Source organism: Phaenicophaeus curvirostris, chromosome 3, assembly GCF_032191515.1.
Source record: "Phaenicophaeus curvirostris isolate KB17595 chromosome 3, BPBGC_Pcur_1.0, whole genome shotgun sequence".
NCBI lineage: Eukaryota > Metazoa > Chordata > Aves > Cuculiformes > Cuculidae > Phaenicophaeus > Phaenicophaeus curvirostris.
Window position 1 is genome coordinate 10,942,022 of NC_091394.1, and position 12,879 is coordinate 10,954,900.

The following is a 12,879-nucleotide window of genomic DNA, read 5'->3' on the forward strand; positions in this document are numbered from 1 at the left end:
CACAGAGGTCTGCCCGTTCATACAAATCCTGCTTTTTCTGTCTGTAGGTACAGAATTTAGCTTAATTGTGTAATTAAAATGACCATCCTTGACTTAAAGCTCCTAAACAAATCACATGAAAAATACACACCAACAATCTCCTAAGCCTGCAGAATTTACAGCCAAGAAAACGAAGCACAGTAGCACAAGTTATGGACTTCCATTCAAGCTGAATGCAAATACTACAAAGCACGTAGATCTTCCCTATGCAAAGGTACACTGGTAACAGAGGTTTAGAGACAGAAATGAGGTTAGTAGGGAGATACTCTCATATCTTCATGAAGCACATTAATAAATAAATAACTTTAAAATGATCTTATTCTAAAATTATCTGACTGAATGCAGTTTGCTACTGTTACTTTAAAAAAACCCCTTTTTATTCCCCTCTTCTCTTTCAAGTTATTTACAGCCCAATTTCAGCTTCAGTTAATTGTTTTGTCTAGAAATACTAATTAGAGATCAGCAGTTTCCACTGATGTCACTACCACAACAAATCTTAAGGAAAAGCCTAGTAACACATTTCTTCTTTTTCAGAGCCACATGTAGCTTTCAGTGACCTTCTCACACTGAGTTCATATTGACTTAGGCATCCTTCATTCCTCTATATTAGCATTTCTAAATCAGAGATGACATCAAAGAAACCATAAGGGTCTGACTTCTATCACCTAAATAAATTCTGATTTAATGTCCTCTTTGCAATATTTAGGCACAATAGGATACATGATTAGAACATAGTAGTAGTATAGTATACCCATTGCGCCTTGTGAACTGAGGATTCATAATATACTCCCACTAAAAATTTGAACTTTGTAGCTTTTATGGGTTTAATTTAGACCTTTGGAGGTATATGTGCATTTAAGATTAGACATAATATCCTTTACTGTTAGAAGTGGTTGCATACACAGTCTTCGGTGCTTAACACAGAAAATTAGCTTTTTACAATTTAATTTCTGATTACTCATCTTCTACTTCAAAATAACTCTAGCCCACGGTTTAAGTAAAATGTCCCGAAAATGATAAATCATAAAATCACAGAATGGTTGGGGTTGGAAGCGACCTCTGGAGACCATCTGGTCCAACCCTCACCCCCGCTAAAGCAGGTTCACCTAGAGCAAGTTGCACAGGAATGCATCCAAGTAGGTTTTGAATGTCTCCAGAGAAGGAGACTCCACAACCACTCCAGGAGGCCTGTACCAGTGCTCCATTATCCTCACAATAATGAAGGTTTTCCTCATGTTAAGGTGGAAATTCCTGTGTTTCAGTTTGTACCCGTTTCCCTTGTCCTGTTGCTGGGTACTGTTGAGGAGAGTCTGGCCCCATAGTCTTGACACCTGCCCCTTAGATATTTATAAGCATTGATAAGATCCCCTCTCAGTCTTCTTTTCTCCAGCCTAAACAGACCCAGGTGTCTCAGCCTCTCCTCACAAGAGAGATGCTCCAGTCTCTTAATCCTCTTTGTGGCCCTCCAGTGGACTCTATCCAGTACTTCCTTGTCTTTCTTGAGTTGCAGAGCTCAGAACTGGACTTAGTACTCCAGAAATGGCCCCACTAGGACAGGGTAGAGGAGGAGAATCTACTGGCCACACTCTTCTTAACGCATCCCAGGACACCATTTGCCTTATTGGCCACCAGGGCACATTGCTGGCTCAATGGTTACTGGTTTTATTTGGGATATTTTTCTACTTGATATGGGGTTTTTTATATCTTATTTGGGATGTTTTAGGATTTACCGCTTGGGCTTTAATGGCATGATTCTGAAAGAAGCAGAGCCCAAGCATACCTAGGTACATGGGAATTTGACTGAAACAGTAGGGCTATTTATACCCACCAGGATAAGTATGTATTCAAATGCTTTTCTGGATTGGGATCAGAACGCAGTAGAATCAACCCCTAAAACCTAATTTTCAGTGCAGACATGCACACAGATTTTAGGTGGGTTTGGTAAGATAGTCTGTTATTAAATTTGTTTGACAGATCCTTACTTAAGATGCAGATTTTACACACCAGATGCCTGCCTGAAGCTGAATATTTCAGGGGGGTGAAAAATCAAACAAAATGGTTGGATCATTTATGAGAAAATACATAACTTAATCTGGCATAACCCAACTTCTGAGTTATCTAATTTGCAAACTTAAACCATGCCACCTCATACTTCTAAGCCACTCCATTGGTAAAACACAGAGATACCTTAGCTTCCAATTTGTGCTACAGGTATATCCTGTGTGTGTTCATGTTATAGGTTGAAAGTATGCACTGTTTTAAAATGTAACTGTATTTTTAGTTATTACATTAGATTTCAGGAGTAAAAATAGTTTTAAATTTCTATATACAAATTTCATCTCCAGAATTTTATATTTACATATATACTGTCAGTATCCTTTATTAGAGAAGAGCGAAACCCACCTCCTTTATATAACATTCATTCATTACGCCTAAAAATGTCTGGTGTTGCCTGACGTAAGCAACACAAACAAAGCTATGAAATGTGGTTTTCTAATTAACAGCCCACTTCGTGACCTCACAATGTGAAAGAAACAGCTATCAGACTGTTAAGTCTGACAATACTGAATTAGCACTTTGTCTATGGCACAGATTTCACACTTATCTGTATGCTTTAGTGGTGCACTGGACAGAAACAAAATAACAGTCAACCTTCCAAAACAAACCCGCAGAGGACCTGAACGAATGCTTGGTATATAAGGGGGTTCACTTTAATAAGATGCTACATCAGAATAATGAAGAACTATCGCATTTGCATTCAACAGAAATAAGACAGTAGTTCTGTGGCAATTACTTCACCCTTGTCAATGTTCTGGTATCTTAAAAATACCCTGCAAAATCCAGCAAATAATGAGGCAGGCGAGCTGTATGCAGGTCAGCTTTGCTCAGGGCCTGCCTAATTTGGCTAACTAGCAATGGAAGAACTCTATTTTTTGCCGCTGGATCTGCTCAAAAGCAGCGTTTGTTCCAATGAACTCAAGCTGCAGTGCAAACTTAAGTCTGATGCCTTGAAAGGCAGAGGGTGATTTTACGGTCATGGCAGTGCTGCTTGTGACTCAAGCCAGAGGGGGAGGAACAGACCCTCTGCCAATGCCACTGTCAGGCTCTGATGTGCACACACTCGCTCAATAAACAGGCAACTGCTGTGGCAACAGTAGAAGTTTCACCTTGCCATGCATGAGAAGGCGTATGGTAAGTGTGACATTGAGACCTCCTTCAGACACTTTTCCGTCCCTCGTGTTCATCCTGGCCTTGTATCTTCAATACTCGAAAGGAGCTTCGTTTTTCTTTTTTTTTTTTTTCCTATTCACTTAATCAACCTATGAAGACAGAGAGAGAGAAAAAGAAAAAGTACCATTGAGTGGTTGCGGGTACTCTGAACTGAGAATATCATGTTGTACAAACCAATTAACATTCCTCCCTTTGATTTTCTGGACTACAGTTTAGTGCTGAAAAGGTTCCTTTGATCAGCATCGTTCCCCAACCAACTCTTTAGCCCTCCACCAATTACAAGACAAACTCCTTTTGAAACCTTAAACATTCTCTTAACTTCCTGTATTTCAAAACCGAAGCACAGAGCACAACAGAGTGAAATGCGATGTTTTCTTCCCAACAGAGCTTTCTATTAACCTTTGCAGTATGTATAATATATGCAACACATACATATATGCATTTTTACATACGCCTGGTGCTGTTTTCATTTCTCTGTTATTATGCCTTTCTCTTTCTGTTACTTTTGCAGAAGAGATATTTTTGTATTCTCTCCAGCAAAAGACAAATTAATTCTGAGCCTAAACACTGATCCCTACCAGCAACAGCAGATGACACATTAGCAAAGATAACTGAGTAACTAAAAGCCACTTGCTGCTGTAAATCTGGGCACTGTCTGATTTTATTTTTGTCTACCAGGCCCAGAGGTGGCTCAGTACCTCAAAGGCCAAAGCTGAGCTCCAGCCCTAAGTAGAAGGAAGATTTTTTCTTAATTCCAAATGACAAATTGCAGATTTTCAGTCATTTACAAAGCCATAAATATCTCCAAATGCTAATGAAAGCTGCAAGGTCTCAATTTGAAGGGATAAACATGATGCATTATGAGTTTATTAATGCAAAGACATTTAACAGTACAAACAAAAGTGGGGGCAGGGAGGAATATTACTAAGGGCAAGCAAATTCCACAGTACAAAAAGCTTATAGACTCTTTATTTGGTTTTGACCTTTTCAGGCCTATCTTACAGAGCATAAAATCCTCCAACAGACATCATGTCTCTCAGTAACCACCTCTTACTAATGACAACCCTATTAGCTTCCCATCTTGGAACTTTCCAAAAATTTGGCTAGCTTGGGCCCTGGCTAATGAGCATCCCTGGGGAACACCATTTTATGGCTCAGATCGTTCAACAGCATCTCACCGGAGTGGGAGGCTGCTCAGGCATGGGACCAAACTGCTGCAGGGACCTATGAGATCATTCCCCTAAAAATGCAGGAGGTAGTATCACGCACACTGTGTCATCAACTGATTAAGCACCATCTTAAGAGCCACTAAACACTGATATACTAGGTCAAAGTAAAGCCCATCTTAGCTGAGCATGTGTGAGAGAACTCAAATGCAAAGCTTAAAGAAAGAGCACAAGAAATGTGTATGGTCCTTAGAATCATAGAATCACCAGGTTGGAAGAGACCCACCAGATCATCGAGTCCAACCATTCCTATCATACACTAAACCATGCCCCTCAGCACCTCGTCCACCCGTCCCTTAAACACCTCCAGGGAAGGTGACTCAACCCCCTCCCTGGGCAGCCTCTGCCAGTGCCCAGTGACCCTTTCTATGAAAATTTTTTTCGTAATGTTCAGCCTAAATCTCCCCTGGCAGAGCTTGAGGCCATTCCCTCTTGTCCTGTCCCCTGTCACTTGGGAGAAGAGGCTTGGCCTTTGCGAAGAAAGGTTGGACCAGATGATTCTTTAGGTTGTTTCCAACCTGGGAAGGGACCTAAATATTAATTGTTGGTGTGGAAAAAAGTGCTCCATTTTATCTCATCTTAAATCTCCTGACCATCATTTTCCCTTGTAAGGCATTTTGCCCTCTGTGTATTATCTGAAGACCATCTGAGAAAGTCACTCCTCTCCTGGCTGACACTTCTCACTTCAGCCTGAGCCTGTTAGTGGCCAAGCCACTCCTCATGTGTTTTGCTGCTGGGAAATAGTCTGGAAAACGCAGAGTTTTTACTCAAGTCTCTGCAGGAGTACTTAGGATCATAGAGAGCTGCTGTGCCTCTGGTGACTGTAAGAATAAGAGGAGGAGAAGTGAAAGCAAAGAGGGAGAAAGAGCAAATTCATTAGTCACTATCACAGGGCAGCTCCTGTCTACCTGCTCCACTGATGACACAGACTTACAGTTGCCATGGGCTTTTAGTGCTGTGATGCTACAGCAGAACGCTCATATTGGGAAAAAAATTTGGAGGAAAGCCTTTTCCCAGACAACAAACCAACCCCTATCCAAGCCTGACCTTTTCCAGATAAAACCTTAAAAAAAAAAATTCTGCATTTTTAGCTAATGCCTTTTGGATTCATTTTAAAGACAGAGGTAAAAAAATAAAATTCCACTGCAAATATTGTTCAAAATATCACTGCCATCTTATTTTTTTTGCAGGATTTTGTCTTTGCCTCACCTTCCAACAAGCTCAAACTCTGGCACCTGGTATTGAGAGGCAGAACAGATGTCTGGGGGAGGGCTGAGAGCATGTGTGCCTGCACGGAGTTAGGCAGCTGTGTGAGTTACAAAGGGAATGAATTAAAAAAGGTGACCTCACATGATATGGAAGAATACATGAAACCTATACGTATACCATGAAAAGAGAAGAGTGTTTAGGATGCCAGGTCATTTACAACACCCCAGTTGTCCTGAGAGTCCAAGTGTTCTGGTAAAACACTTACGGCTTTATAAAGTAAACCTACAGGACTGTTAATTTCCTGCGTATTTCAGTTGTAAAGGCAGATTAAAATAAAATGCATTGTTGTACTTTATTAACTAATTAAAGTAAATTTTTTCTGCAGGCATTGTCACAAACACATGCTGATCTAGACCTCTGTCTGCATGGGGATGTTTGATCATGGCACAAGGAAGTAAATGTTTTCTTCTACAAAGCCTTCAACCAGTCTGCAATACGTCCATGGTTTTATAAACCCACTGCTATAATATAACCTACAAACACACAATGACTATTTAATCAGTAAAATAATATCCCTCTCCTTTGCAAAATCAGCATTTTGGACAATTTACTACGTTTTTGGCTCACACATGCCACTCTCTGTGAGCAAAGAGAAGGCTAAATATATAAGGCTTTCCTTTGTCAAGCTCTCTGTGATAAGGTGGCATGGCTACTCTGGGGGTTGGGAGAGTTGAGTCTCAGGCTATGAAAAAATCAGCGTGTCACACTTTTCCTGATGTCAGAGGAAAGTCAGGGACTATACAAGTGAGTAGAGAGCATCATGCAGGCAGCTACAATCAATGCAGTGGCTAAATGTTAAGAGTCAGGTTTTATGCATTTTCCCCTGCCTTCAGCAGAAAGCTGGCAGTGACAGGAGGGTGGCTGGACAACTTTCTCCTTATGACCTTGGGACCCGTATATTGGGTTTCTGTGCAAAATTTTGGTAGTGGAGAGGGGACCCCCATGCTGGAGCAGAGTAAGACTGTGGGGAGTCCTTCCCCTGAGAAGCAAGGAGCAGCAGAAACAACGTGTGATGAACTGACTGCAACCTCCATTCCTCATCCCCCTGCCTTACTTGGATGGAGGAAGTAGAGAATTTGGGAGTAAAGTTGAGCCCAGGAAGAAGGGAAGGATTAGGGGAAGGTGTTTAAAAATTAGGTTTTATTTCTCATTATCCTACTCTGATTTGGTTGATAATGAATTAAACTAATTTCCTCAGGTCGAGCTTGTTTTGCCTGTGACAGTAATTGGTGAGTGATTTCTCCCTGTCCTTATCACAACCCATGACCTTTTAATTATATTTTCTCTCCTCTGTCCAGCTGAGGAAGAGAGTGATAAAGTAGCTTTCATGGGCACCTGGCATCCAGCCAGGGTCAACCCATCACAGCCAGAATGCGCAAAATCCAGCATCCTGTGCTCTGCAGCTCCAGGTAACAAGCAAAAGAAATCATGCCCAGGAAACAAAGGAAAGTAGATCACATCCAATAGTTCCCACGAAACAGCAGATCTTTGCTTTCTGCGGGGATAACTGTGAACTTTTTACACGATAAACAGCAGTGGAAATGTCCTCAAAAGTGAAAATACTGCTTTAGGTAGTAATAGGCACCCAAATGCATTAAAAAAGGCTTTTGAAAACTCCAATAACACAGATAATGTAATGCCATGCAAATGCCTTTTATGTGTAAGTATGTGTTTCTACACATTTTCAATATCAATTATCTCAAGTTTGTATACAATTACATGTCCTATATGCTCACTATTCATTACAAAAGAACCATCAAATTTCTGACATGGCTTTTCAATAATTGTTGATAGGTTAAATGACTAAAACAACAAGCAGCTAAGCCACCTGTTCATCAGACTATTACAAAGAACAACATAGCTCCTCGAGTATTTCACTGAATTAATAAAAGCAACAGGATTAACTACACAGCCAAAGGGCAGTGACACAACTCCACACCCACCCCAGACACATTTGGGTGTCCACATAGCCAAGGGGATAGAGTGAGATGGCTGCCTGAAGCCTGAGACCTGAAAAGTCAACTTCATGACCTTGTTTCTTTCTACCCATCAAGCCTAATACTCTCCCAAGAAAATATGCAGACCATTGCAGAGAATATGGCTGCACAGTGCTGAAAAAAATTTAAATATATATATTTTTCAAATCTCTAAGGTGACCACTTCAAGCATGCAGGAGAAGAAAGCTTTTGACTCCGTAGTAGGCAAGGATGCCAAAGATGAATAAAGTCACCATAGTACCAAGTCAGACATCAGCCAACTGATCTCCGAGTTTAAAGCTACAATAAATTATTTGACATCCGTGAATCTGCCAAGAAAGCTACTCATCTGGAAGATCAGAGGAATGAGAGGGAGGAAGAAAGATTGTGCACAGGATGGAATGGAACAGAGCTGCACAGTCATAGAGGTCTGCTGGAAAGGAAAGAGATGCAGAGAGGAGAGAATAAGAAAGGCAGGGAAAGAGATGAAGCTTCAGGTGGCTGATACAGAGAATAGTGTGAGAAGAATCAATGTGGAAGTAATAACTGCCTGAAAACATTCAAGGAGCAAGCCTGCTATGGGATGTGAAATCTTGATCAAATAGTTGCTAAATCTGAGTGTGCCAGGAAAGATGAAACTAGTCAGAGCACCTAGCAAAGCATTCCCCAGGCTTCAGCCTTGAAAGGAATGCTTGAACCTAATCATGGTGCTTTCACAGAATCATAGAATCATAGAACCACTAGGTTGGAAGAGACCCACCGGATCATCGAGTCCAACCATTCCTATCAAACACTAAACCATGCCCCTTAGAACCTCATCCACCCATGCCTTAAACACGTCCAGGGAAGGTGACTTAACCACCTCCCTGGGCAGCCTGTTCCAGTGCCCAATGACCCTTTCCGTGAAAAATTTATCACTATCAACAGAAAGATGTAATTACGTAAAAAGCAAGAAAGAATCTACCAATAAAATTAAAAAGAACAAATTCCAGTCGTACTACTGGAAGAAAAAATATAACAAAAGAGAAAGAATGGGGGAAATTACAGGGACATTCAGCAGAAGCCATGTCTATTTTAGATGAGTACACTTAAACTCAGTCATAAAGTTCTCATGTATCTGTAGGCTTAGAAAAAGAAAACTTCTGTACAGGGAAACTAAGAACATCCAGTTTCTCACACAGTAAATCGGTCACTTGCATAATATACAGAAACATCCCAAAGGACTGGTAGCTAAGCAGGTGATCAAGCCACAGGAATGGAGGCAGGGAAAGACAGGGTCTGAACAAGGAGATGAAGACATGAGCAGAGTAACCTGAACACAAATAAGGAGAATTATCATGAGCTATGAAGAACTGGAAGTTGGATAGTAACACAGTGATGTTATGAAGAAATAGTTCAGAGTTTGGTTTATCTAGCAAGAACTCTTTAAAAAAGTGTTATTACAAAGAAAAAAGAAAGAATAAAGGTAGTAAGACTGAACAAAGAAGAACGGAGAAAACTGAGACGTGGGAAGCTATGAAAAGGCTGTAGCTAAGTCCTCTTGATCAGAAGTCTCCATGTGGAGGGAGACCTACAGGGAATTGGAAGAAGCTCACTGCCAGGTATCATGACGAGAAGAAAGGACCAGTGCTTTCAGCAGAGAATAGTTCTTCAGGGACAGATTTATGCTACTCACATGATTTTAGTCTTTCATTTAAACTGGATGGAATATCAGAAAGGAGAAAGAGACTTAAACTTAAAATTATTACAGGACAAGGACTGATGGCATTACCAATAGAAATTAACATATTCAGCCACATATGTAAGGTTTAAAATTAAAAATAAGCTGTCTGCCACAGAAAGATTCATGCTATCAAATGAAGAAATAACTACTTTGCTTTCAAGTTCTTTGATACTCCAGTTATCCTCTATGACTTTTGACTTGAAAGTAACATATCTGGATGTCAAAGGATGTCAAAGCAGCATAATCAAACTCTTTCCCCCCCAACCCAAAGGGAATCAAAAGCAAAACCAGCTCATTGTATTAATTAGGATCACTAATTAATTAGGAAGTTATTTTCAGGAGTAGTGAAAACTGATAATGATCAGCAGCTATTTATGGTGTCAGCTGAAGAAAAAGAAGTAGTCTGGACATTTGCTAAACATACGCTTTTTCAGTTTCTGTGCCAACAGAAGGAAGAAGACGTCTACTGTTACTAAACCATATCATTGTGAGGTTACTGAGAACAAAAGGCTCACAGGATACCACAATAACATAACAGTAATAACAATGATAACTCTTCCAAGGATTTCTCTCCCAATAATAACTATTTAGAAAAGGAGAATTCATGCTTTGAAGCACTCCAGTTTTATACAGAAGCCTCACCAGGAGAATCTGATTAAAAAACAATAGAAAGGGAAGCAGGTACAGTATTAACCTTTCTACTTTACCAGTTCCATCTCTAGAGAGAAATGTACACAATGGAATGAGATTATACATTTTATTCACACCCTTATCATTTATATCCCAAAATAGATTCAATGATAATCTCTAACTCTTTGGTGAAGTGAACAAGACCTGCAGATCCTGGCGCCATTACATCATCATATCATGGCCCATTTTAAGTAAGTTGATAGTTGAGATGGATCCAAAATGAGAAAATTAATTCTTTGTGTTAGCAGAACAAAGCAAGTGCTTGTGTCAGTTGGTAAAATGTGTTTTCACTAGAAAGATAAGATAAGATTAAGGAATAGCTCAAGAATGGAATTTAAACACTAGAGAGAACAAGGCTTCAGGACATTCATAAAGCACATAGAGATCTAAAAACAATTAACTAATATGAAAGTAAATATGGGCCACTGAAAAAGCAGCAGTTGAATATACAAACAGATACAAAAAATATCTTTTTACCAAAAAGTTGTAAAATATCATTTCAAAAGTCAAAGGGCATTATAGAGCAGAATATTATTCCACAATTTAACAGCTACTGACAAAAGACAGTGACATACCTTAGCAAGCCATCTTTTGCTAATTACAGTAAAAATCTTTATCTCTCTGATATGCTAAGCTCCGTAGTTACTACAGATATCTGGAAGTAGCAGATATACCACAGATGTGATACTGATAAGGAAGTAACAGATTGAAAATATAACAGAACAACTTTTAAAGGCAATAGCAAATATCAAAAGTGGCAAGACTCCAAGAGTGCTGCTTCTTAAATGTAACTGTAGGAACTATGACAAGTGGTACTAGATTTTTGTATCCTATCTATAGAAGAAGCTGTATTTGTATTCTCCCTAAAACTAGAAATATTCTTACTCTATATGACTAATATATTTAGGTCTATTTTGCTGAAGATGACTAGATGGCGTTATGTCATATTTAGGAGATGTCATATTTAGAAGAAATAATCTTTGACGAGAACAGCAAATGATTAGACTTATTGTGGGAGTGACGCCAAGTGTATGGAAGATTAATTTTGGGACTAAGATAAAGCATGAAGCTGGTGCCAAGCGTATTAGAATAAACATTATTAAAAAGACCAGGTGTTCCGAACTAGACACACAGGATAATGAATCTTGAATTTATGAGAAGGCCAGGTTGGAAAAATATGTTTGGGAATAAGTGGACTGAAGATGTGACTGAAAACACTCATGAGAGTGTGGAATAGGCAAAAAACCCCCCCATCCTGGGGTTCAGCCAATGGCACTGCTTGTTTCCCTGTTAATTTATTAAAGGAAATGAACAGCAATGTATTCATTGACTCTTCTAACATTTTCTGTAGAGCCTTCTGCGTAAACAATATGTCATTATGAATTTATTACAGGAGGAGAACTCACAGAAGCACAATAAAGACTATCATCTCTTTGTTCACAAAACTATTTCTAATATCAATTATATATTTCTAATATTCAGTTATGAATTACTTATCTAATACAAATTAGTACCAAAATATTATGTTGTTTGCAAACATACAGCTACGCACTTTGCAAAAACATGGAAAGTTATCCCTTCAGAAAATGACTTATGTCAAAAGGTAATAAATGCTACCAAATGCCTGGAAATCAAGTCTGAGGACATCTAGAAATCTGCACAATGGTCTTCAGCCATAGCCAAACAGATCTGGGATTTTGTGGGTAGTAAGTAATTTTCAGGCTATGGAAAAAAACAGTGATTCTTTAGTCAAAGATACCTTTCCAGGTTGTTGTGCTTGGTTTTTTTTTTCTTCTTTCTGTAATTATTCCAGAAAAAAAAATCCTGGCAGGAATGCGGAGAGCATCTTTCCAGTTTGCCATGAACTAAAAAAAGCACTAGAGTGCGCATATCAATACTTTGTACAGATCCACTACCCAACTTGCTCTTCCATGTATGTGAAAAAGCCAGGCAGCTAAAAATCTCTTGTAGACGGAAGCTGCTACACTACTCTAATGAAACATAAACTCCTCCACAAATATGCAGTTTGTGGCAGCCAACTGTAAATTACTCTGTACACATATTCCCCAGGAGGATTCAACGAGTTCAGGATGGATCAGAAGGTGCTTTCTTTCCTTTCCTAATGACTCACAATGTAATTAAATGTAAGCTTTGTCATGGACCTGGCACTTTGTAAGATCAGGGAAGACAATATACACATAGGGTAGACCAGTTATTTATTAACAAATAATGCCTCATCATAGCTTTGAGCACAAAACCAGCTTTATCTGCCACTTTATCCTGTGGCTCCAAAACTGTCAAGTTAAGCATCGTGTTTCTCAAATCTTTGTGAGTTATGTTGCTCAAGTTTTAAATAAGTTTTTCTTGACTTCCTTAATTTCAACTAAGAAACAGATACTCCAACTAACTTTCATTCATCATTCCATATGGTCCATGATAATTAATCCAATAAAAAATGTGCATATAAGCCATAGTGAAGGCCGGGGAAAAACTGAACAGACCACTATCAACGGTAGCAGAGTGGCCTCTCCAGCACAGACACAAAAATCGCCTACCATATAAAAAGAGATTTTCAGTCCACACCTGTTCCTGAAACACTCTAGATTCTGATGATCTGAACATTATGAATGTGTGGTATATTTCTTAAATTATCTCTGCCCCATAAAGTCAAATATATGACTCTGACGCTTCATTAATTAAATATTTTTATTTTGAAATAATGTTT

General features: G+C 39.2%; 1 protein-coding gene across 12 annotated transcripts in view; it reads right to left on the bottom strand.

Moving 5' to 3' along the window:
• The window catches only part of LOC138718801 (poly(rC)-binding protein 3-like), a 499,598-nt gene that overhangs the window by 62,243 nt on the left and 424,476 nt on the right, over positions 1 to 12,879 (bottom strand). For all 12 annotated transcript variants that reach the window (XM_069853378.1, XM_069853380.1, XM_069853377.1 and 9 more), the window contains one exon: positions 3,207 to 3,359. In XM_069853378.1, the coding sequence (XP_069709479.1) occupies positions 3,207 to 3,284 (78 nt within the window). In that variant the 5' untranslated portion in view covers positions 3,285 to 3,359. The remainder of the gene's footprint in view (positions 1 to 3,206; positions 3,360 to 12,879) is intronic.